The following is a 25,498-nucleotide window of genomic DNA, read 5'->3' on the forward strand; positions in this document are numbered from 1 at the left end:
GTGCGATCACACTATAATGTAGCTGACACAGCTATCAGCATCCGGCTTACACGCCACCTATCAAAAGGGGGCACGGTTGGCTTTGCAAACGCAAACAGGATCAAGCTTTCCAGATCCAACCCGCACCAAACTGTACTGAAACAGGGCTTTAGACTGCTGTCATCAAGTGGTCCAATTAAAGAGAGGGACCCTAATACTGCAGCCAGCTGGATTCAGAAATATCACTCTGATGCACACTAACCAACAAAACAGGAAATCTACTCACCAGCGAGCAGGTCAAAGTATCATGAGCAGGAAAGCTCTGAGCACAAAGAAAACAATCACTCATTCACTCAGTCTGTTTCTGCTTGCACTCAAACGTAGTTTTTCTTTTCTCTCTCTAAAAGGCTGCAAAGTTGCTCTCAGAAAAAGAGAAATGTTGCAAAGGGAGCACTGTAAAGGTGCTTGCAAAGATAATAAGTGAGCATGGCTATTTGATTTGTCAGCACAGCTTTCAAATATCCTTTGTGTGACTCTCAAAGGTGCATGAGTGGATTTCATTTGTTCCAGCAAGAACTGGCATAGATATGATGCTTTAAGGGCCTTTCTGGTACTTTTAAACTTGAGGCTTCAATCTAAAAGGGATCTTGATTTTGTCCTTTGGGCCTTTTGGGTTTGGAGTAATTGTTCTGTTGAGATAGTGGCTTGCAGTACCATCTCTGAATTCACCTCTTAAAGCATGATTTTAGTGACTTGTATTTCTTTTTTTTTTAATCTGTGCATTGTTTTTTTTTATTTTCTATTTCTTTTTATTGTTTTTAATCTTCTCCTTTCAGTCATTACTTTAACCCTTTCCCTCTGTTTTGTCTGCTCTTTTGGACACACAAGATATTTTGTTCTCTTGGTTTTACTGACAGTATTTTCATATTGCCTTGTTTCCTGGGGTCTTTTTGCTGCCCTCTTAGTTTCACAGTTTGTCAAAGCACTTTGCTGCAAATGTGTGATATGAGTAAAATTATTGGGGTATCCTTTAAAACATTCTCTTTCTGACTCACCTGTATTGTGACGATTCGTGGCAGCGGCTGGCGAGTGTTGGCTCCACCTTCAATTGCGATCCCCAGGGTGCTGGCACTCTTTGCCACCCTCACTAGCGTGGAGGTGGGCTCCAACAGGCCCGGCTGAAGTAAAAGAGCAACAGGAATGAAAGTAAATACATGAAATAATAGTATTTTACATACTGTATCCTGCATTTGACTAGGCAAGGAAAAGGCTTCTCTCCAAAGTTAAGTCACCTGACTCTCATTGAGAATCTGTTCCACTGGCGTCTGCAACCCAAAATGAGTTCATATCTCTGAGACTGTGTATTTCTATCCATAGGTTAATCTAAACATGTTGGTTAATGTACATAAAAACCAACAGTCTCTTTCCTGACAACCTCCAATTGAGACACTGAGACTGAACTCAGCTGAGCCATGTGTGACTACAGGAGGCAATAGTCTGCAGAATGAACCACGATAAGTGGGCCAAGCTCAAATTCAGAGTTCTTCTCATTACCCGTTTCAGCTGCTTGTACACTGTTGTTGTTTTACAGAATCACCCATATACTTGTGGTAGAAATAGTAACAGAAACAGTCATTGTTATCAGAGACAGTTCCTCATACTGCAGCATCCCTCACTAAAACCAAACTTAGTTTATTCAGCTCTAAGAGTGTTTCTGTCACAAATGATCTCACCTTGTGAGAATTATTTGCAACATTTTAGAGTCTGAACTGCCTACAATATACAAGGAGTTTATGTGTGAAAGATCTTAGAGACTCTGGTTTGTCCCTTTAGGAGCTGCAAGAGTTGAAAAACATCCAGCAGACACTGGTGGACATAAACGTTTATTATCTCCACCAAGGAGGTTATGTTTTTGGGAGAGTTTGTCTGTGAACAACATAACTCAAAACGTAACAAACAGATCTTGATGACATTTTCACAATATGTTCAAAATGGGATAAGAAAGAAGTGATTAAATTTTGGAGGTGATCTAGATCACTGTCTGGATCCAGGACTTTTTTTAAAGGATTCTTTATCATTGTGAGATGGAGCGATTTTTACCACATGTGTACAGTATATAACTCCATGATAAATGGTCAGATTGCTTTGCAAAACAATACAAGAGAAGGTCACAATAATTTCTGACAGATGTAAATGTACGATCCAGATCCTGCCAATATTCTGGATACTAAGATCCTAATATGAAATATTTACTGGGTCCTCATAATTTTCAACACTGTCAGGTAACAAATTATCCTTCAAACCTGCAACTTACACCAAATTGTAGCAGACAGTCTGCTGAAAGGGAGTATAACATTAAAGTAGGACTAAAGTGTTGGTGTCAATCACAATATACTTGGTGGAGATCTGTGCTCTCTGAGTGCTTTTCTAGTTTAGAGATGTTTTCAGAACATTAACAGTATTTCCATAACCTTTAACTTCCAGTTGGTGCCCACTGACCACTTACTGACCACACTCATTTGATTCTCAAGTGGTTTAAGGTTTTAATTGTTAGCCTTGCTTGTTGTTAGTTGCAGGGCAGGTGGTTTTGAGTGGATTCAACAAAATACTGCACAGCAGCAGAAGAGAACATTTAATAAGTCTCAAATGAGCTGCTGTTGATTGCCCGTGTTTCAAAATGTACAACCCAGAGAAACAGTATGCCACATTTATACTGGGTTAGACAGCTCCAGAGACAAGAGACTGCATATGGCTTCAGGCTTCAGAGACCAGTGGAACAGAAGCTGGCAAACAGAAACTGAGCTTATCTACAGTAGATAACTGACTGGCTGGTTAGCTTATCTTTACACTGACTTCTATAAAACATGACATGGGGCTTGCAGTAGTGTCTTCATTGACTCTGCACCACTCTTACATTGTCCCTCACAACTGCCCATAATTCCACACCAGTAACCTCGCTGTGTGACTGACACCAGGGTGGAGATTCTGTAACAAATCTCAAACAAATGTCCTCTTTAAGTATATTTAGGGCTCTTTTATGAGCACATAACTTCCCCCTTGTCACCAATTGCTTATTTGACACTCAAGAACAAACAGAAAGTAAATCTCTCTCCTACACAATAAAAAAATCAGGCATTTTATGACACAAAGTCAATCCAGCCTTTCCATTTTCTTTCTAATAATTCAGATCTTAAACAGTCTGTGAATGAAGCGTCCCCTTCATCATAAACATTCATCCTGCTCAGGTCCTTACTTGTTATTCCTTCCATAAATCAGAGAAAACCACAGAGTGATTTCAGGGTTTCATTATGCTACAGTGCAGTGTGTGATGGGATAAATGATGGTACATGTGGCTGGATGAATGACATGAGTGATGGATAAACAAATGAGTGAAACAGACACACTGTGAGCAAACAGAGGGAGGAGAGAAGAGATAATGGTTAGGACTGATTCAGTTAGAGGGTCAGTAAAACATCACATTCATTTATCAACCTGTTTCTCTATGTCTTAAACTAATGCACACGTTTGAATCTACATAATTGTGAAGACCATCAATGTTGTTATGAATTCTCTTTCCCAGTAACAAATGAATTTTAATCCCCACCCTATGAGTCAGTGTATAACCTCAATCAGCCTTTTGAGTGAAGGAGAAACTGTGTCATGAATGTCCTTGACTTTATCAAAAACCTTCACTTGCTCAGAAATGTCCTCACTTTTCCCTCTTTCAAAAACCCATCTTGCAAAATATGTACAACCTTTCAAAAATGTCATCATTTTCAATAATGTCAACACAAATCCCTGACATTTCAAGAAAATTTAAATAATCGAACTGACCCAGAATTTTGAATTTCCCTAAATTTTCCACACTTTACTCAGGTCTTTTTTTTAAAGAAGGAGGTCCCCGTCAGCCCAGCGCTCTCTATGCAGAACTAGAGCACAGAAGCTAGACTATCAGCTGTTACAGACAGGGAACTTTTACCATAAAACTCAACCAATGGAACAGTCTGATCCATAGAGTATAATTGGTATAGATGTGTACAAAATTTAGAAAATCTTCTGCACATCACTGAAAGAATGTAAAATTGTTTTAACACTATTAATAACCACTAAATTAACGAGAATAAAACTTTACAACTATAGTATAGGGGGGATAGTGCAAGAAGAAATAGGCAAAGTGGATCCATGAAATTCTGACAAACACATTAGAGTGTGTTGGACTAAAATGATCTAAATCCAAAGGTAGAGTTGACCTCGTCTGCAGTGGTAGATAGCCTAGCTATGCATGCTCTTTCTGACTGATCTGACTAGCTTCCCTGTGGTGATAACAATTGTTTTTGGCAAGTGTCTTATACAACACCATGTGTAAAGGACAGCCCCTTTAAATGAAGTCCTTCTTAAATCACTAGATTATGTCTTGAATTGCTTGTTTTTTAAAGGTCCCATATAATGCAAAAATCACTTTATTAAGTCTTTTAGTGACTAGTGTGCTGCTGGAGAAAAATCTCTCCTGCAGCGGGGAGGGGACTGCCAAAGTTGAAGAGCCATCACTGCTTTGCTTTTGGCTGTAAACAGCCACATAGTTCCATGCACAAGCTTCCCATCTCGGAAGAAGACAAGACTAGGTGGCCAGAGCTTATTTATCAAGGAAATGTGCCAGCTACACTCAGTAAAACTGTGCATGTGTGCTAGTCACTTCAAGGCTGACTGCTTTTCAAACTTTGGACAGTACAACAGAGGGCTAGCGAATAGACTGGTCCTGAATCCAGGTGCATTACCAACCATCCGCCAACAAACCTCGGACCCTGGAAATGTGAGTATTTTAAATGCTGTGTGCTGTGGAGCAGATGTAAGAGCTTTTCCCCAGTGTCCCCCCTGTCTCTGTGTTAGCTTCAGGATGCTAACTTTAGCTGTTGTTAGCCTGTTGTTTTAGCCTGTAATGTTACGGTAAACTAGCTTCGCTGTTTTCTAAACATTGTGCACTCGGAGCTCGTAGTGCCGCTCTCAGTGACGCGGAAGAGCGGGGCGGTATCAGCGGTGGGTCATTTACATATGAAGGTCACGCCCACTAAATCAGAGCGTTCTGAACAGAGGGGCTATGGGAGCCTGGAAACAATGCTGCTGTGCTTGATTTATTGGCTTTTTGGACCAAACATGTTACTACCATTTCATGAAGAAATCAATGATCCATATTAAACTGCAGAAAAGAAGCATAATATGGGACCTTTAAAAAAATGCCAAAGATAAAAATCACACCCATAAAAAGTCTGAACAAAGGGGGGCAGAAAATGTCAAAGTTTATCCTCACTCTCTGAAATTTAATGAATAAATGACTCATCTTAAATAACTTAAATTATCCCCATTTTCTAAAAGAACCTTCTTGGCAAACTAGTCCTCACAAGGACAGAAATACAACAGCACACACTCCTTTTATGATCCCTCAGAGTTTTGGTATTGACCCTCTAATCTCTCCGTGTTTGTCTACAGCTGTTGTGAATCAGCCCTCACCGGCTTGGAAGGGTTGTCCCCCCCGCCCCCCTGGCTGTCTGGTGGTTGGTGTGTGCGTGAGGAATTGGGGCTGCTGTCTTTGCTGATGTGTCCTGACTCAGCTATGTCCACCCCGCTGTCCTCACTGAGGGTCTGCCCGCTGTCTGACAGCTGGGACAGGGCACAACCTGGAGGCAAACAGGCACAGATGATGATAGAGATCTCAACACAATTTCACAGTAATTAGCCTTTCAGTGTTGTAAGGTTTGATTGGACAGACTGAACGTCTAAAATATAACAATGCCAAGTCAGCGCTCTCGACTTCTGGTTCCTCACCTCGGGCTTGGGGCAGCGGCCGCACCTCATTGACGTCGGGCTCTGCGTTTGGCCTGTGAACCTCCACTGTAACAAACTGCTGTTTGGAGGCAGGGGAGGAAGCTTTGGACATGGAAACTGGTTTAAGAGGCAGAGATTGAGGCGGAGGGGGAGGAGCAGGGAGTGGAGGTGGAGGTGGAGGTGGAGGTGAAGTGGGTGGAGGAGCGGGTCTGGTGACTCTGTTGGGGGACTGGACTCTAGGGAAGGGACCAATGTTGTGCTGGATGACCTTGGATAACTGAGTAGATGTTATCAGGTCTTTCTTTGAAGGTACTGGTGGGTCTCGCTTTCTGACCACCGCATAGTCCCGAGACGTGTCCTTGGGGTGTTCTCGTTTGTGGTGCAGTGAGGGTGAGGCTGGGGTGCGTCCTGGCTCTTTGCTGTGGCTGTGAGAGGTCGGGGCTGTGAAGTACAAGCCTGAGTGGGAAGATTCAGACGAGGGGCATTTGTTGAGCTGATCTCGTCTGCTCGGGCGCCTCTGCACCCCTGGAGGGGGCGGAGGCTTGAAGGTGGGGGGAGGGTCAGCTGTGGTGGACTGAACATCGTCCTGAAGTGAGAGGATATATTGATCTTTGAGGGCATGACAAAAACAGGATGACACAACTCAAATGCAACTGTATGAATTAATTTACTCAATCTTCATTGTAGTTGTATACAATATAGATCTGCTTCGTGGCTTCATAAACCCCAGGAGGTCTGAATTAGTTTGTCCAGGTCTAGAAATACCTGCTCATTAAAGTAGGAAACCCAAAGATTGAAGGTGAATAGAGGTAAAGTTGTGATGCAGTCAGATTTATTTGGGAGCCTTTCTTTGGAAGTCAATTAATAATTTTAATAAAGAATGTGTATACGTTTTAATTTATCTCAATACACAGTAATGAGATTAAAAGGATTAAAAGAAACGTAGTGGAATTGGCTGCGAGGCTGGAGCCTTTTGTTGTTCTTGGACCTGACTGAGCCTCCTATTAATAAATCAGACCCTCTCTTGTTGACTAATCCAGGATGAAGACAGAGTATTGGACTTGAAATTTGTGTGTGCCAGACTGCAGCCTGCAGACCCACAGACAGACCACTTTGGCCTGTTTTATCTCCACGCCGGTCAGAAGATGACCTTTGTCTGTCGACAGAAGACAGGAACACCTAGCTACTGTTTCATGTATTTGGGTGCAGGTGCCAAATCCGCTACAAAAATTGAAGGGCTGTTTTATGCATGTGTGTGAAACTTGCAAACTTCTTTTTTGTTTATTTGGTCCCATCCTTGTGGCAAGTTTTATTTGGAAACCCTTTATAAAACTCTTACAACTGGGCCCCCAGGTAGCCACAGCTGTGAAAAATGACTCTGTCCTTGGTCCTTCTTTCTGCATATAACTCCCCCCTTATTAACTTCATCCTTTAGAAGAAAGACTGACTTTTCACAGTGTGCTTCTTTGTTTTACAAATAGACAGAAGCTTTGCAGCATTTTGAAAGGAAAATGTGATGAGCACCACTATCAAGTCACTGTTAGAGTCCAAATAAATCAGTGTTTTTGAGAAATCTGAATGAAACCACCTTTACCAGGACTAATGGAGTCACTAAAAGACACGCTGGCTCTTTCCAAATGCACAGAAGTTCATTCAAAACCTAAGTGTTGATTTGTTTCCTCCATCACAGACACCTGTCTAACCACGCCACCAACTTGAAGACGTTCAAAGCATCCTTTGAAGATGCTGCGGCTTCCACAAATATCCTGTCTTTAGAGGTTAGAGAGTACAAACACAAACTGAACAGTAGGATGAACACGGAGACATGAGTGGCTCAACAGTGGATGGAACAGGACATAAAAAGAAAGTAACAGAAAAGTAAGGTATGGCTTGAGTGGCGGGTAGACTAAAAGCTTTCTCCTTGACCTGAGAATAAACAAACAGGACCTCCTTGGTTGCTTTGGAAACTGCTGAAAGGTGCATCCTTAAGCTCTTACCTCACACACAGACAGAGAGAGGTGAAGAACTGGACATAAGGGTGACAATAATTAGTATCTTAAAAACAAAATGAACTCTGATACTTCTCTCTCTCACGTGGACACAATCCTGCTTTACTCAACCTCTTGCTATAAAACCAAGCCTGCATGCTGTCCCAAGTCTCTTCATCCATCCCACTGCTCTCCTTCTCTTTATCACTTTCTTCCCACCCCTGCTCTCTTCCCTTGTGTTGCATCAATCTTGATCAGGCCAAAGCAGGAGGCTGTGCCTGCTAGTCAGGCTCACCAGAGAGATGTCGGTCAGCAACGTGTTCAGACTCTCCGGAGGATCCCCCTCATTACTCTCGGCCACGCTGTCGTTCTGAGAAGAGCAGGAGAGAAAAGAGGGAAGAGAGGTGAATAGGTGAAAGAGAAAAAGAAGACAACACAGACGTAAAACAAGGGTGTCTGATGTTTTTCTTGCTAAACAAATGCAAAATTAGATTTGGTGAATGTTCAGCGTCTCCTGGAAGAAAACACAGAATGTCAATACCCATTATCATTTGCTTGTCTTTAAAAGACAGGCCACAAAATAAGGCATGCACGCACACACAGCTGTTATGTCTTTGTCTACGAGCTAAACACACATGCTGTGAAATCGATACAGAGCCATCAGCTCAGTTCTAAGCAGGATTTGGCAGCTCAATCCCACCAGCCTGGTGAAGAGGAGGTAATTTGCTGCAGATCTGTGAGCGATTTCAGAGCAGAGCAGCTGAGTTCAGAGAAACGTTGCCCTCCATTTAACTCTGCCACTAAACCAAAACAAAAGCCCCATCAATTCAGCTTAATTACCCCGCGTTACCGCACGGGGAGCACTTACAGACAATTTATCTATCACAAGAGTCGTTCGACTTTGTACATGCAGAGACACTGCTGTTCACTGTAAGCAGTCGGAGCATGCTGTGTGTGTGGTTGTGTGATGTGTTTTTGCACAGTTACCATCCACAGAGAGTGTGTAGGAGTGTGTGCCTGTGTATCTCAGCCTACCCAGGAGTGGGATTTGGCAATTCTGGAGTAAAAGATTTCCATTCAGGCAAAGTACAGTTGTGTTGTAATTTTTATGTAACACTGCAAACAAGAAAATAAACAATGCAGTGGTGGCAGAGGAGGTGGTCCCTGCGGTGGGATAACAGCAAGGAAAGCTTCAAATAACGCCAGTGACAACAAATGTGGAGCACCAGGAGGAAACACAAGGTAAAACAAAACCTGTCTGGTGTCATCTGTTTATGCGAAAAACAACTCTTTCTGGGCCAGGGACTTCTCATGACAGAAGTCGAGTTGTTTCACTATTGATACAGTCAGTATCAGCCAGAAAAACTGCACAAAGTGTGGTGTATGTCGCCCACAGTGAAAATTTTGGTTGCAATCAAAACTGTCACAACATCAAACATTAGGGCTGTGACATTCTTACAAAGGCGGTGTAAAGCTCAAAAGGGATGATTGGTATGACTTTGCCATTGCTTGAAGAATAAATGCACTACCTCTCAACTGTTTGTTAATTTTACCCCTGTGCGTGTACAGGGAGTGTTAATAAAACTTTTCACCTGCTCTTTTGGCCACAGAGAAATTCAGCATTCTGTCAAATCACAACATCTTCTCTAGCTTTGAAGTGTTATTTTGCTTTGAAGGACAGCTCTCTTCATGAAGCACAACTCCTTGGATTCAATGGATACTTACCTGATCAAAATTTTAAGACCAGTTAAAAAATTTCAAGGATTTACATTTTGCACAGTTGGATCTTAAGAAGGGTTTCAAAATATTAAAAGAGGAAATGGAAGTGAGACCAAAAAATCATAACAGAGAGAATACCTGACAGAAAATGACGCTGAATCATTATTTTGTGCAGATTTTGACTTTTAAAGGTTTTGGTCTTAAACTTTTGATCAGCTGATAAACAGCTTATTTCAGTTAATTGTTGTTAGTAAGAAATTGCCATTTCTTCTTTTTGCATTTTGAAGCTCTACTTGGAACCTTTTAAACATCCAACAGCACAAAATGTAAATTTGTACAATTTTTCAACTGGTTTTAAAATCTTGATCAGGGTTTTGACTCTTCTGATCCCTTGGGCCTCTCCATGGTCTCTCTTGTCCCTGATGATAGACTTAAAAGTAAGAAATCTTCCAGATGTAGTGCAGCATGGTACAGGTTTGTCACAGAAGGTATTCAGAGCGCATCAAGCACTCCAACTTTGCTTTATCTAATCTCACAGGATTTTGAAATGAGATTTAGTTGTCTTGACTTGACAACATCTCACCCATAATGTATCAGCATACATTTGCATGAGACATATTATCTTTGACAAATATGGTGCCTTATATTGTAGCCATGTTGTGTTTGTCCAGCGACTGGCTCTAAGTGTGTTTATGTGGGTACTGCCACAATGCACATGTGTTTGTCCGTTAACAATATGACAATATGAGTGTGTGTGTGTGAGCACATGCATAAGTATGCAACTGTCTAATCCAGACAATGTGTGATTCAGAAATCCAGTGTTATTATCCTCCCACACCCACCCAGCTCTCTAATCTGCTTAACACAGCAGTGTTAGCATTTACCCATGGGTTCATACACACAGACACACAGAATACAGATCACTCCCCCTCTCGTAAACACACACACACACACACACACACACACACACACACACACACACACACACACACACACACACACACACACACACACACACACACACACACACACACACACACACACACACTTCATACATGTAAATGCTGTTTCTGGAAGATACGTGCAGAAAAATATACCTGCAGAATCTGAATGAGAAGGGGCGGAGAAACCTGCAAACGGCTAATCTCTGCTGCCAGAGGTGTGTATGTTTACAGTCATCTGTGTATTCATTTCTGTATCTTTGCTCACAACCAAACATATGGTTGTCAAGTGCCAGCTCATCTATTATAAAGTGACATATGTTACGTTGAATGTTTGACATGTGAAGAGGAAACTGAGAGCTTTGCTGTGAATCCAAAATATGTTTAGGGAGATAAACGGTGCACAGGGAGAGGAACAGCTGGCAGCACCACCCTATTTCAATAAAACCTGATCAAATACAGATGTTAACAGAGAGAATGCACCACTACAGGATCCATTCATTTTTAAAAATACTTCCGTCCACACCCACACCCACTCTCCAGAAAAATGTGTCAATAAGCAGAGGTGGAAAGAGTACTAAAATGTTTTACTCAAGTACAAGTACTGTTACATTGCTTACATTGTACTGCTACTTGTAACTCGTCAGTTACAAGTAACTGTTGCGTCAGTATATTACCTCAAGACACCTGTACTTGCAGTGGCAGAGTTTTCCTTTCTTTATGTCATTGGGGCAGTCGCAATTGGACAGCCTTCATAGCTACAATATGCAGATGTAGATGTAAGATTTACATATTGAACCAAATGGTGGGCGTACTCAGTGGCAACTTATGATTTTAAAAGTAGAGAAGTAGATCACAATGTTTAAATTGTATGTATTCATGAGTAGAATTACAAACTTAAAGAAAATATTCATAAAGTACAATTAGCTACCAAAAAATGTACTTAATTACAGTAACTTGAGTATTTGGTCATTCATTATTTCCACCCCTGCCAATAGGTGCACCTCAAAGCATGTCAAATCCTTATGTAGCAGTGTTTACAGACGTAAGACGTGTGCCAGCCAATCAGAATGAATTTAGTTGTGACGTCCGAGAACCAGTAACTCAGTTTCACGGCAACTGCACGAAACCATGAAACCTAAGATTTCCAAAATCTTCACCTTAGCCAGAGTTTTCAGAAAAAAGGCGCCAGTTAGTCACATAAGCTGAGCTGTGCCTCTGATTACTCTGGGATGGAACGAGTTGGGTCCTATCACAAGGTTTAGGGCAGAAATTACCCCTACAGCAGTGTTTTTGTGCAGCAGAAGCCCAAGGCGCACGCACCAAACACCCCCTCCCTGCTCCTCTGCTGGTTTCCTCTGCACTCAGACGGGGCCATATTTTACTTTCACACAAAAACACCGATAAGGCTCTAGTTCTCATCGTGTCACTTTGTCCTGGCAGACTACCTGCGTTTATTTATATCTGGCACGCCGTGTGTGCGGACTGATACACTAAGCGGCGAGCCCCTCGTAGCCAGCTGTGGCTCTGCAGCGGAGGTAGCGCCGTTTTACAACACGATGAGAACTAGAGCCTTATTTAGCGGTGTTTTTGTGTGAAAGTAACGCCCTGAAAATTCTCTAAATAAAGCGTGAATGCAAACCGATATCAGATTTTTTCGGTGGTCAAGTAAAATATGGCCCCGTCTGAGTGCAGAGGAAACCGGCAGAGGAGCAGGGAGGGGGTGTTTGGTGCGAGCGCCCTGGGCTTCTGCTGCACAAAAACACTGCTGTAGGGGTAATTTCTGCCCTAAACCTTGTGATAGGACCTAACTTGTTCCATCCCGGAGTATCACTTTAATATCCTCCAAACTGTAGAGTTAGACATTTTTTTTCTTGATTCAGAGTGACACATTTTTGTACTAGTCTGTAAACATGTGTATTTCTACTGTGAAACGTCTTATTTTTGGCTTGATGTGTATGCGACTTCCAGTACTTCCAGAGCCAGCCTCAAGCAAACACTTGATAAACAGCAGATTTTAATATTTCCGCATTGTCTCATATTTTTAGACTGGAGGTTGCCACTTGGTGTGGACATGACCTTATACTATTTTGTTAACAGTATTTGAGAGAAGTCTACCTTTTGAGTGCATAGGAAAAATCAGAGATCTTTAAATTCATAAAAAATTGGAGCATTACATCTATTGTCTTTGTAGCCTCACAAGAACAAAAAACATCTTGCTCATGTCATAAAATTTGCTCTCAGGTGAGTTTAACACCCAGACTGTGAGTAAACACTTCACTTTCTTTAAAAGCTTCACAGTTTTGATCAAATCTTTTAGAATAAAAAGGTTTAAAAGGGAGAACATGAAAGAAGAAACACTGCAAACAGAATCACTGCAACACCGCAAGGGGAGAGTATGTGCGTGCATGTATGGGTGTGTGTATCTGGCAAAAATCTGGCCACAGCATTGCACATTTTCAGCACTGATTCCTACCTCCATCATATCTATCAGCCAGAGCAGCCTTTCCTACAAAGAGGGGAGGATGGGGGGTGGGGTTGGGGTGAGGTGGAAGTGGGGGGATTATTGAGGTGGAAGAAAACCACAACCTTTAAGATATCAGGTGAAAGACATTTCAATCTCAACAGGAAGGCACTGAAATGTGTCATTGTTAAGCCCACCAAAGTCCACAGTGGAGCAGGATCTGTGCCTCTGTAGAGTTGTGTTATAATCCATTGAAATGTATCATACACCCCTCTCTGCCTGTGCTCCTCTCACACATACACACAGCCAACAGAGAGGGAGAGTGAGCAGAGAGCCAAACAGAGAAGGGACTGATCACATATCAAACAGACAGGCAGTGAGGAAGGCCAGAAAATAAACAGCAAAAAGAGTCACACGCAGAATATTAATTTTAGTAGAGAGGGAAAGAGTGAACAGTTCCAACATTAAATACCCTGCATTTTATGTGATTTATACAGACTAAATAACCTCTTAAAGAATAAAAATAAGAAATAAAAATTTTATCTGACACGTTAAATATGGTTGAAATGGATAATTCACTGAGGATAAAAGCTGGCCTACCCGTGCAGAGCTCAGAGTAGTGTTGGTCATGAAGCTGGCTGAGGATGAAGTCAGGGTGTCTGGGTATGACACCATAGACATGGAGTCTGGTTGGTGTGCTGTGGCTCCACCTGCCCCTTGCCTTGCTTTCAGAGCCTGGATCTCCCGGCGAAGCACCAGCCCGTCAAAATGTTCCAGGTCTTGTGGGGTGACCAGGCCTCTGACCTCCGACAGCAGAGAAAACTGAGAGGAGAGGAGGAGAAACAAAGGTACAGAATATGGGTTTACAACAGCTAGCTCACCTCTGGCTCTGATTTTTTTCAATTTTACTAAAAAGGCTGAAATGTTTTTACTTGTTGTTTAAACCCCCTCTAAAACTAGATTTGTTGAAGAAAATTTGAGAAGAAAGAAAGAAAAACAGTCCAAAAGCTTGGCTTTCGACCTAAGTGAGATGGTAATGCACTTTTCAGGGCTGTGGGTGCACAAAAGCTATTTTTTGATGATTGTAGCACCTGTTTTCTATTCCAACCACATCCAGTTCCTTTGTGTCTGTAGCTGTTTTTCTCTCACTGATTTCACAGTACGCTCAGTCAAGAATAGTTCAGTTTTTGGGCAGTACCCTGCTCATTAATGTCCCTTCTGTCCTACTTGACAGCAACAGTAGTTTAGTTCGATTAGACATTTATCTAACTGGCATAGCTGAGGCGCTCTGGCCTTTAACACCCTCCTTTGGCTGTTTATTGGAAGCAAAGTACAGAATGAGAATAAAACAGCACTACATAACACTACAAGGCTTGTTATTGATAGTTTGAGGACGAAAACAAGCATCTCAACTTGTGTTGCACATATATTTGATAAAATTAATTGCTAGTAGCATTTTAAAGCTTTTATTTCCTTTTTTTAAGTAGTGGTAGGGCTAATACTTTCTACTCCTTTCCCAGCCTGACTAAGATCATTAAGACTTACTTGTGTGGTCAGATAATCATCAATGGGTGTAACTTATAATTCTCTTAAAAATTCTGATATTGGGCAAAAGTCACTATGAGTGTGATTTTAGCGTACTACTACACTGTAAAATTAAATTCACAATTATTTTGAACCAAATAACCCAATAATATAGAGAAAACATTGATGTCTATGACTTGTCTACTGACTTGCTCAGTACAACAAAACCAATATTATCAAGTTTAGAAATTAAATATACTTTGAGATGACATTTCATAACAACTTAGTTCATCAGCACACTTGCATAACTTCTAGTAAGATTCATTATTTAATACTTGTCATGCTTTTGTGCTTGCACCATTTGACAATTTAATGGGGCTCATTCTTGAGTTGGTTAAAAAATGGTAGAATTGTCCTTTAAATTGTCCTTTGAACATGTTTAAAGCATATTTTTGATACTAACCCTTAGTAGTCCCAGAACAACAAAGCACCATTACTGTGCAGATGAACCAGCAGGCCAATCAAATGTCATCAGACACATAAATATGGTCTTGTAAATCTCTACTGATGGGTCAGGACTCAAAACAGAGTTGTGTGGCTATTTTTAGGGGGTTGGAAATGCATGCCTTAAAAAACTTGTGGCAGAAAGTCTGTGTTGCACCTTAAACATTGCTTATGTTGTAGTGTGTTTGCAGTACTGGATGGTTTACTCACACTCACACTGCTGAGGGGAATTTTGGATGGTTTGCATCATATTTCTCGGCTTTTGGATCGGCTACAGTGTCTTTAAAAAAAACATCTCAATCCAGCCTCCATTTTTGGTTTACTTGTCCTACTTTTGAGCGACTTTGTCTGCTGCATATCTCCATCTTTCATTGCTTTTGCACTTTACATCCTGCTCTAATACGGGAAAGTGAGTTCAGGATATTCATTAATCACCATTTTGAGATTGAAAGTGCCTTTTCATCATGAGGCACAACTTGCCTCGTGATTTAAGTCCATCCATATACAGAGCCCATAGCCCCTGCTGAGAAAATATAAATGAAATATGTTCCCACTAATATAAGCTGTAACCAATCCTTCCTCTCTTAATTATTCTGGCAGTGCTTCGATGAGTAATAAAAGTGAAGCAGAAAACAAGCCTTTAAGGAAGGCACCAGCACAGAAGCTACATATAAATATGTGATAGAAAAAGCTGGAAATGCATTCTGTGGGTGTGTGATACAGCAGTGTTCTCTGAAAAAAGGGAAATGAAGCATCTTTGATTTAGTGTGTGTCTTTACAAGGTGAACCTCTGCAGGCTTTGAGAAAATCAAGAGAATTTTAAAAGCTGGTGAGAAAGAGAAGACAAAAACAGAGCATCAGCAGAAAGCCTTGGCATAAATCTGAAATGGGCTAAGAAAACGTCATAACACCCACACTCACACTCTTATTCTCTCGTGATCTTCAGGCCTCACCTTTGCATGTGTGTTGAGAAGCTCGAACAATGCCACGACAAGCTGCTCCACGCCGATGTGTCCGTTTCGGTACTCCTCCACGTAATAGCTCATTGTCTGCCTCTCGGACTCGGTCAGCAGGTGACGCGCTTGCTCATCCAGCATGGCCCGAGACTGGTTCACCAAGCTGGACAGGGTCACTTGAGAGCCTGCTACACCTTTATAGAACCCAGACTGGTGAAGGTAGAAGAGGAAGAGAGGAAGACGAGGGGGAGATGATTAACTGTAAAATATTCCCTCTTTTGCACGATGGAGAGAAGGTATCAGAAGACAAGAAGATTTTCAGAGAGAAACAGGAGGGAAAGAGGACAAGACTGTAAAGCTGAAGTAAGACTGACTGAGAATTCTGAGTAATGAAGAGGTAAAGAAAGAGGACAAGTTGATAATTGCATGGCAGGAGGTGAAAACCAAGAGAAAAGGTGGGAGACCTATAGGGAGAGAAACAGAATAGATGGAAATAAGAGAGATAGCCCCAAGCACCCTGAGGTGACTGAGGAAAAGGGTGAGGTTAGAGGGTAGATAGTGGCTGGGAACCAATAGATTACACCCACATCCACTGAACTAACCATCCGTCTTTTCATCCCAAATGTATAAATTATCACCCTGCCTTCTTTCTGCTGTCCCAATCTCATCCATTACCATTAAAGCTTCGTGGCGCTTGCTCCACAGCTTGCAGACAGCAGGGCAGAAACTGTACTGCTCACACATGTGGGTGGCAGGTTGTGTTATTTATTTATTTCTGGCTACAGCTTTCATCCCTATCCCCTGTGGTACCAGCTGCCATCGCCACCAATCAGCAGGATGAAACTCACTAACACATGAGCTGTCAATATCACTTCCTCACTCCTTATCTGCTCCTTTTCTCTCCCTCTGTATGATCCTTTCTCTTCCCGATAATCTGCTTGCCAGCATGCAGAATTTCTTTAATCAACTGGTTAATTAAAGAAGCGACTTCAAAGTCACAGCTTCAGGGTATGCGTTTGTCTGTATGAGAGGAAACTGGAGAAAGCAACAGGCCCAGTGCCTTTCTGCCATTGACTGGATCTGTGGATGATTCATCTCCCCTCGTTAGGCAAAAGCTGAATCAGACTATGCTCTGTGATGGAGGCTGTCATATTGTGAAAGTGGAGTTGGAGTCTGCTCTGCACAGATTGGCTGGGGCATTGATGTCCCGCCCCTTTCACGAATCAAAACACAAAGCATTTACAAGCAAAAAAAGAGGCAATTCTAACGAGAAAAAAAACAAAACATGAGCTGTTTTCCAAACTGCCTACTACACTATCAGTACCTACTGTTTTGGCCAAAATTTAGTATGAAGTAAGTAATATGTAAAACCCCTGGATGTCCTACTGATCCAGGAAAATTTCCCAGTTCCCAACCTGTCGACCTAGCATACTGTTTCCCACAATGCACGGCGCAGACTCTGTTTGTCGATGGCGGTAGCAGGTTTTGTATCTAACCCTGACCCTTTGCATGTAGTATCTAGTATGATGGTTCTGTTGGGTCTGTTTTGTAGTGTACTACTTTGGTTTCCAGTCTCGGGAGGCTGAGCTACAAATGATGTCGGGTTTTTGTTTTGCCTTTAACATAAATATACAAAGAAGTGTAGAAGTAAACACCTCTTTTTACAACTTCAAGAGACAAGATTTCCCGGTATTTCTGTCTCATCACTTAACTTCTATCTCACGGACCGTATAACATTTATGTTGTGGTGTTGTAGTCATAGTGCTGCTGACTCATTCCACTAGATGGCGGTAATTCACCAAGACCTGCCACCCACATTGACAAACAGCGTTAGCGCCATGCATTGTGGGAAACAGTATGCCAGGTACACTGGTCTGTTGCATACTGAGAAATTTTCCTGGATCAGTAAGACATCTGGAAATTTTTGGCATAATGCAGATTTTGCAAGTTTTCGCATACTTCCTACTATATACAAAATTTTGGTCAAAATAGAAGGCACTGCTTGTGTAGTAAGCGGTTTGGAAAACAGCCCCTGAGTATTATACTACAAAACAAACCCATTACAACAGTCATGCTACTGCATAGCAATGCAAAAGCAGTATGCTGTATGCAATGCCTACTACCTACTACATTCACACGTAGTATGTAGTAGGCGGTTTGGAAAACAGCCCATGTCTCATCTGCATGTTTCAAGGAGGTGGGCTTAATGACTCATACTGCAGCCAAGTGTTGGTGAAAGCTCTCACTGTTCTGGCTTCATTTTTGGAAATGCACTTTGTTACATGGTCTGTATCATCCTCAGCAGTCGCCCTGGTCTGTGCGGGCCGAAAAATGTTTAATGTCCAAGGTGATCTCAGACACCACGCTGTCTGAATCTTAATAACCTCAACACTTACCACAAAAATTTCCTCTGAAACATCCACGCCCAGGTTACTTAACTCAAGGGTGTCATTCAGAGAGCCAACTGGGCCCACATGAGTCATGTGAGCAGCCAGTCAGGCTCTGGCTGTCATATTAGAGGGCAGATTGGCACTTGAGGGAGCTAATGGAATCAGTCGTCACTCAACTGGAGCAGAACACCTGCAGTCGCCAGCAAATGAAGTGTGCCATGAGAAGAGAGAGGCGCTTTACTGTAAGAGCACGTTTTTACAGTTTCTGTACATCCAGTTACTCGGGACTGTGGGCTGGATCCCCGCCAATTATAACGTCACTCTCTGGCATTGCAGATAAGCTGATTGGCCTTTTTTTTAGCGCAGTGGTTAGCAGAGACAGCACAGCGTCCACATCCAATCAATTAGGAGCAGATCAGATAAAGCTGGATCAAAAACTGGCCGGGTGAGGACCTGGAAATGTCACACACCTTATCTCTGCTATAGCTCGACTTCATTAAATGATGCGAGTTGAGACAGCAGTGAAAGGCCTGTTTGTGATAGATATGACTCTGCGGTCATCTGCGTTTTCATGAACAGCATCTCCGTTAATTTGGTAGGTAGTTCTCTACAAATCAAGAAGGTCCCACAGTTAGAGTGCACTATGGAGTGAAACAGCTATGTGCTTGGCAAATCCTGAGGTAATCATAATTTTACTTGGATGAACTTAAATTTAAACCCTGAGGACCAAAGAACACACTTATATCAGAGGTTTGATGATTCACCTTCAACACTAATTCAGCTGTGAAAGGAGGCGTAAGTTTGTACATTTAAATGAATAAAAAATGAATCATTGATTAACACTGGAGAACAATTTGAAAAAAAAAAAATCTGTGGAGTTCAATTTTCATGCTAATTTGGGCTAAAATTGGTATGCTGATTCCAAAACTGGCCAGTTTTTTTCTAGCACTCTAAGTTTTTTCTCCGCAGCTTACTCTCCAGTAAAGCAAAATTCCACTGATTAGCTGTAGTTAGACTTGCTAGCTGATTATATTGGACTCATCTATAGCTACATGCCTGCTCTGTGCAGTCACTACTGAGCAAGGTTATAATAGTTAACTATAACGAAACAAAAAACGAAAACTAAAATTTAAAATACATTGCAGTTAACTCAAACTAATAAAAACTAGAACAAAAACGATAAGTAAACTTAGACTGTATCTTGTGTTCACAAAACTAACTGAAACTAACTAAAATGATAGACAAAATTCCCTTAGTTATAGTTTTTGACAATATTAATAGCTTTTAGGATTTAAATTAATCCGACACATGTTAATATTACTTTTATGTAATTTATGTCAACATTATTTTATATAATTTTTGCTTAAATTTTTTATACTAAGTTTATATTATTTTCTTGTGTTTAAGGCAGCAGCCAACAGTTCAGTATCAGCATTGACTGAGCAGTGAGCACTATGTTTAACTGAAAAATAAACAGTCTAACAAAATATTTACTCTGACCTTTTTGAATCCTGCACCTGGTTAATAAGGTATGAAAAAACTCAAACTAAACTAAAACTAAACTAAAACTAAACTAAAATTAAACTAAAACTAAACTAAAACTAAACTAAACTAAAACCAAGCCTTGTTGCAAAAATCAAAATTAAATAAAAACTAGACTGCCTGCTCTAAAACTAATTAAAACTAAACTGTAATGGAAAATAAAATGTCAAAACTAACTAAAACTAAACTATAATGACAAATCCAAAACTGTTATAACCTTGCTACAGAGACAGTGCGGTGAGAGGTGTGTGCAGCTCCCAGTTGGTCAGTACTATCAATATCTGCAAATAGAAGGCTAGCATAGTAGGAATCAAGAGGATTTGTGCTGGCTTTTCTCTTAACCTTGTAACCATGGGCATACAGTTGCAAGTTTTATTTTGTTTCATGCTGTTTTTTTTTTTAGGTTTTCAAAGCTTGAAACTATTCCATTTTAATGTTTTTATTTACAGTTGAAACCAGAAGATTACATACACTATATGAAAAGGTGCATAACCTTTTTTTCTCACTACTTAACATTAAATCAGATTAAACTTTTCCTGTGTTTGGTCATTTAGGATTACCAAAATTATTTCTATTTGCTAAATGCTAGAAAAATGAGAGAAGTAATTTTTTAGACATTTATTTTATTACTTTCTTGAGAGTCAGAGGTTAGCATACATTTCATTCGTATTTGGTAGCATTGCCTTTAAACTGCATTACTTGGGTCAAATGTTTTGGATATGCTTCCACAAGCTTCTGGTCTGATTTAATGTTAGATGGTGAGAAAAAAAGGTTATTTGCCTTTTTATATAGTGTATGTAAACTTCTGATTTCAAATGTACATAGGTATATATATTTCCTTTATCCCATATCATGTCTGCTCCTGTTGCTCCTCCAGTGGCCATATCCTTTGTAAAATCTTAATAGTGTTAGATAAACGTTGCATTCATGCCTGTTTCTTCCATATTTCATTGTATTTTTCTAAAGCAAGCCCATATCTGTCAAGTAAAGTATTTTTCATATATTTTTTAAGAAAACGGGAATCCTACAAAAACTTGATGTGATAGAGAAAAACTGAGTTCAGTTTTGGATTCTGCACCCAATAATTAGTCAGACCTGACTCAACAAAATTGTGTTCCCCAGTGTAATCAACCCTAAAGGAAAAGGGGAAAAAAAAGAACAAGCTTACTTTTTTTTTTCTTTTAGATAAAAAGGATGTAAAAACACATTTAAAACAGGTTGATTGAAATTACTGAAAATGAAGCAGAGAAAAGATTTCCAGTCCAACCAAAGAAAAATCGATGTTCATGGAGGTGGCATAGATTGTCTGACCTCTCAGGGCAGACCCTGTTATTAAAAGCCAAAACCTGTAGAGAGCACATGTGTGCCCCCATCATGCTGTTAAATCACACACTAAAAAACACCCAATAAACTAGGTCTACTCTGCTCCATCAGGATTTCACCTGGCAGAACTCTAATGTCTATAAACTTTAAGAGGAACTCTGCAAAGCAGGAGTCATGATAACATGTCAGTGACGCTTTACAAAGAGCAAAACATATACCACTTCTGCCTGAGGCGACTGTGCTCTGATTTAAACTTATTATCTCTCCAACAGATAGAGGGTGAGAGTCTGTATATGATAACAAATAACAGCAAAAAGTGCATTTAAACCTTAGGGAGGAGTGATGCCACTCTCTTAATAAAGATGCTCAAACCAGCCTCAATCTAATTCAGACCACATGATCCAGAAATGAAACTAACCTGGCTCTCATCACAATTTATATGATTGCTTTTAACTCAGGGGAAAGATAGGAGAGTCTTATCACTGCTTAAAAATCTATCTTTGTATTAGTTCAGAGGGGAGCCACGTCAGCTAAAGTCTTTCGAGCGTTAAATATCATTATTAGACTCAGAATCACCTTGGAGGTGGTCAGAGTATTTCAGGCAATAATCTGATGCTCTCGGAAGACCGGCTGATTTACAGCGTGCTTTCAGGAAAGTAGCAATGTCGATGTGCAGACGTGTCGCCGCAGGGCAACTGGAATAAAATCCATAAAAAAAGCTCAAACAATCACTCAATGTCACAAAAATAATTATAAATATGCTGTAAATCTTAATCAGTCCATCCATCCATCAATCTTAACATGCAAGTGCTGGTTTTCGCAAAGGCTAATCTTGTCCATATTAAACTCAGGGGTTAGGATTACTGAATCCAAATGGCTTATATTACATTTATGCTTAACAGTAAATAAGGAAGAGTTATACCATTTGTTTTGTAGCAAGAAGGTCTAAAAGATCAATAAAGCATCAACAGCTTGAAATATAGCTGGATATCTTTAAAGCTGGTCACAGGTGGACCTTCCTGTCTGGTTGGCTCATCTTGATTTCCAGGCGATCGATAAGAAAAATTGAGTTTAGTGACAAGATGTCACACTGGCTGCACCATTAAATGGAAGAACTAATCCAGCTATTCTTTCTGATTTCTCTTTTACAGGTAAAACACTCACCACCGGTTACCCTCAGTGTGCTGTTTGCACTTTCTTCCACGTAGGAATAAAATCATTTACAGGCTGGCTGTGATGAAATGATGGGATACGACTGTCATATCTGGTGGATTCCACTCAGCTGTCCTTTTCAAAATATACATTTTCTCTGATTCAGACACTCGTCTTTTCCTGCTGTGTAAATGAAACCTCTCTTTCGATGATTGTAACCCACACTATTTTGAAACACCTTTTGAAAACAAGACAAATCCTTTAAACTGTGTGCAGTGAGAGGGTTCAAGCTGCTACGGAAAACACAGTAGGCAATTTAGTACTTTTTTCCAGCCTTTTTTGAGAAATTCATCTTATGGGTTTTCACTGATATCTCTCAGTTTTCACCCTGGAGGTTTATCTTTGAAAGCATCAAGGCTCGAGTCTGAACTCCTCCGGCATCTACAGTTTGGATGTGTACAATAACAATGTGTACTTGCAGAAGTGTTTTTTTCAGTCTTTCTGTTATCAACTCATTTAGTCTTTGTTTATACACTGGATTTGAAAAAAGTTACCACTTTTCTCCAGCAGGGGGTGAGAGGTTTGTCTTTGACTCGCATGATGTGCATTTTATGGGAAAATATGGCTCCTTATATAGTCTGTAGACATTATCATCATCATTTTACTTATTCACATGGTTTGGTGTCAAAAAACAAACAAACCAAAAATCACAAAAATCGTAAATGTCGAAGAATCGCAATTTAAATTGAATTGCCCCCAAAAATCGTAATAGAATCGAATCCCGAGAATAGCACATAGCCCCAGTAACAAGCATGTTTTCTGTTGGGCTTCTCAACTTACTAAAACCCTGGTTCATATTTTGATTTGAATGGATCCGTGGATAATGAGGTCTGCAACAAATTTGCTGTAAACATTTTGTTGTCTTCCAAACCTTCCAAACAATGTTCATTTGTTCTAGATCAGGACCTAATGGGGTCAGGGCTGAATTAATGATGGAGAATTGCTTTTCTGACCTTAATCAATTAGCTTATCGGTCTGTTTGGCCTTTGGGTTGCAATTACAGGAATGGAGGGGGAGACATTTGAAAGGGCGAACAATGTGACCGCTGGAATCAGTGAATCTTGAGGTGGCAGAGATGTATGAGAGGATGCAGGGATGTAGAAGCCAAGTGTAAACCTCTCAGTATGTTAAAACTGTACAATCACTGGCAGATCATTCAAAGAGAGATTAATATTTATGCTGAGGACCAGCTGACATGGTGTGAGTCTTGGAGTCAGGGGCAACTCTCAGCAGAGGCTGTGTGGTTCACACAGAGGAGCAGCGGGACTGTGAATTATCACCTTTCTTCCTGCTGCCTCACCCCAAAGCCCCGCTGCTACATATCTTTCCCTTTTAATGGCCCATCTCTTCCTCTCTAACTGTGTGTGTGTGTGTGTGTGTGTGTGTGTGTGTGTGTGTGTGTGTGTGTGTGTGTGTGTGTGTGCGCGTGCTTTCTTTCTGTCTCACACTCACACACATGGCCACAAAGGCACAAACTCATGAATACAGAGCAGCAGCGGGCCCACCTACATGTACTTCAACTGTCTTGGCTCATTCTGAGCTCTTATAATAAAAAGTGGATTCATTTCTTTTTTCAGCACCCTTCTGCTTGCAAAGAACACTTTGTATGCTCATATACATCTTAGGATTTTCCCATTTCTGGTTTTGATGGCTGAAAAATGAGACACAAAACATGTACAGAGAAAAAAAGTTGAATTGTACCAATGGACAAGTTCTACATAAAATTGGAGAAAATCAAATTACCATGACATCATACGTCGATTGATAGTGTGTTTGCTGGATCCACAGGCTGCTATTACTTCAATACTTGGATACAACACGTTTCTGCACCTGCAGCGCACAGATAAGCCGCTCAGGTCTGCAGGCTTTGACAGAGTCAAAGATACAAGCAAACAAAACAACAAGTGGTTCTGACTGTGAAAATGGCACGCTATTTACTGTGGACACAGGGGGAAAACTCTTTGCACTGAGGTCTACAAAGGAGGAATGAGGTAGGGGAGGAAGGCAATGAACTTCTGTACTAACTGGAGAGCAGGTAAGATCCTGGGTTACCTGGGGTGCAGATTTGCAAACTGTAAGCCCACACCCACAAACAGACAGCTGTCATAACTGGGACTAAGTAACAACAATCAGAGGACACCAGAAGCTCTTGTATGGCTACAGTTTGTGTCAGAGTCCTTTCAGTGTCCTCAACCCAGTGGATATGGCTGTTTTACTCTTTTTTAAAATGTTCAAAAGAGTTACATCTTCAGAGCAGGTTTTTGACTGTCTTCTTTTCTTTCTTTTATAACGCATAATGTCACAACCCATGGTCCACAAAAAAATCAACATTATCAACATACAGTGTGTAAGCAGGCAGGGGATCATGCACTCATATCAAAACTCACACTGCTCCAGAATACTAGGCTGTAGTCAAGTTAACTTATTGTATCACTGATCTTTACAGCAGATTAGCAGACACAAAAAAACATTTACATGTTAAATCCCTAAAGAATGCTGAAATATGAGTGTGAAGTGTTGGACATTAAAAAAAACACACACTTCCATTAATTATAGCTTTTGGGTTGGTGTTTTTTCAGATAAGTTAGGTTGCTTGCGATCAATTTGTTCAGCAGTTATAGCCTTTGCAAGTTTCTCGACAGGGCAGAGCAAAACCAGCATCACCTGGGGATAATGTCCTCGCTATCCTGTACTTGCGCCTGACCCTAGTACCTTATACAAGCTAAGTTTAAAAGAAAGCTGAACTCCTTTCAGTGCCCTCTTTTAGCCGCTCAGCAATGAGCTGCTCAACTGGCTGCATAGAGATTACAACACAACGAGGATCTGAGGGTGCAGGTTCAGCCTGGTGGTTAAGTCGTGTGTCTCTACGGTTCACTTCCAGCCTGGGGCTACTTTATTGCATGTCTCTCCTTATAAAAAGAACTTAAGAAAAAGAAAATGATATGTTTCTTTTTCTTTCTTATCATTGTCTCTTACATTCAAACATAAAAATGCTTGCAAACAAACACACATTAAGACGTACACAAACACACACAAGCACACAGAGTGACTCCAATTGATTATACATTTGTCCAGGAACTCAGAAGACCCTAAAGTACCATTTTTGTTCCACCGAGGGTAGTATAGGACACAGAGT

At 40.8% G+C, this 25,498-nt stretch overlaps 1 protein-coding gene across 1 annotated transcript in view; it reads right to left on the reverse strand.

Annotated features, from left to right (window-relative positions):
- Positions 1-25,498, reverse strand: part of whrna (whirlin a) — a 193,196-nt gene that overhangs the window by 13,041 nt on the left and 154,657 nt on the right. Inside the window, exons 6-11 of the mRNA XM_074690346.1 lie at positions 15,893-16,105; positions 13,512-13,733; positions 8,083-8,157; positions 5,800-6,385; positions 5,485-5,651; positions 1,035-1,157 (exon numbers count right to left, since the gene is read on the reverse strand). Of these exons, the coding sequence (XP_074546447.1) occupies positions 1,035-1,157; positions 5,485-5,651; positions 5,800-6,385; positions 8,083-8,157; positions 13,512-13,733; positions 15,893-16,105 (1,386 nt within the window). The remainder of the gene's footprint in view (positions 1-1,034; positions 1,158-5,484; positions 5,652-5,799; positions 6,386-8,082; positions 8,158-13,511; positions 13,734-15,892; positions 16,106-25,498) is intronic.

The sequence above is a fragment of the Halichoeres trimaculatus genome, unplaced genomic scaffold (assembly GCF_033239565.1).
Source record: "Halichoeres trimaculatus isolate MK-OKI-2021-1 unplaced genomic scaffold, fHalTri1.1 fHalTri1_scaffold_16, whole genome shotgun sequence".
Taxonomy (NCBI): Eukaryota; Metazoa; Chordata; class Actinopteri; order Labriformes; family Labridae; genus Halichoeres; species Halichoeres trimaculatus.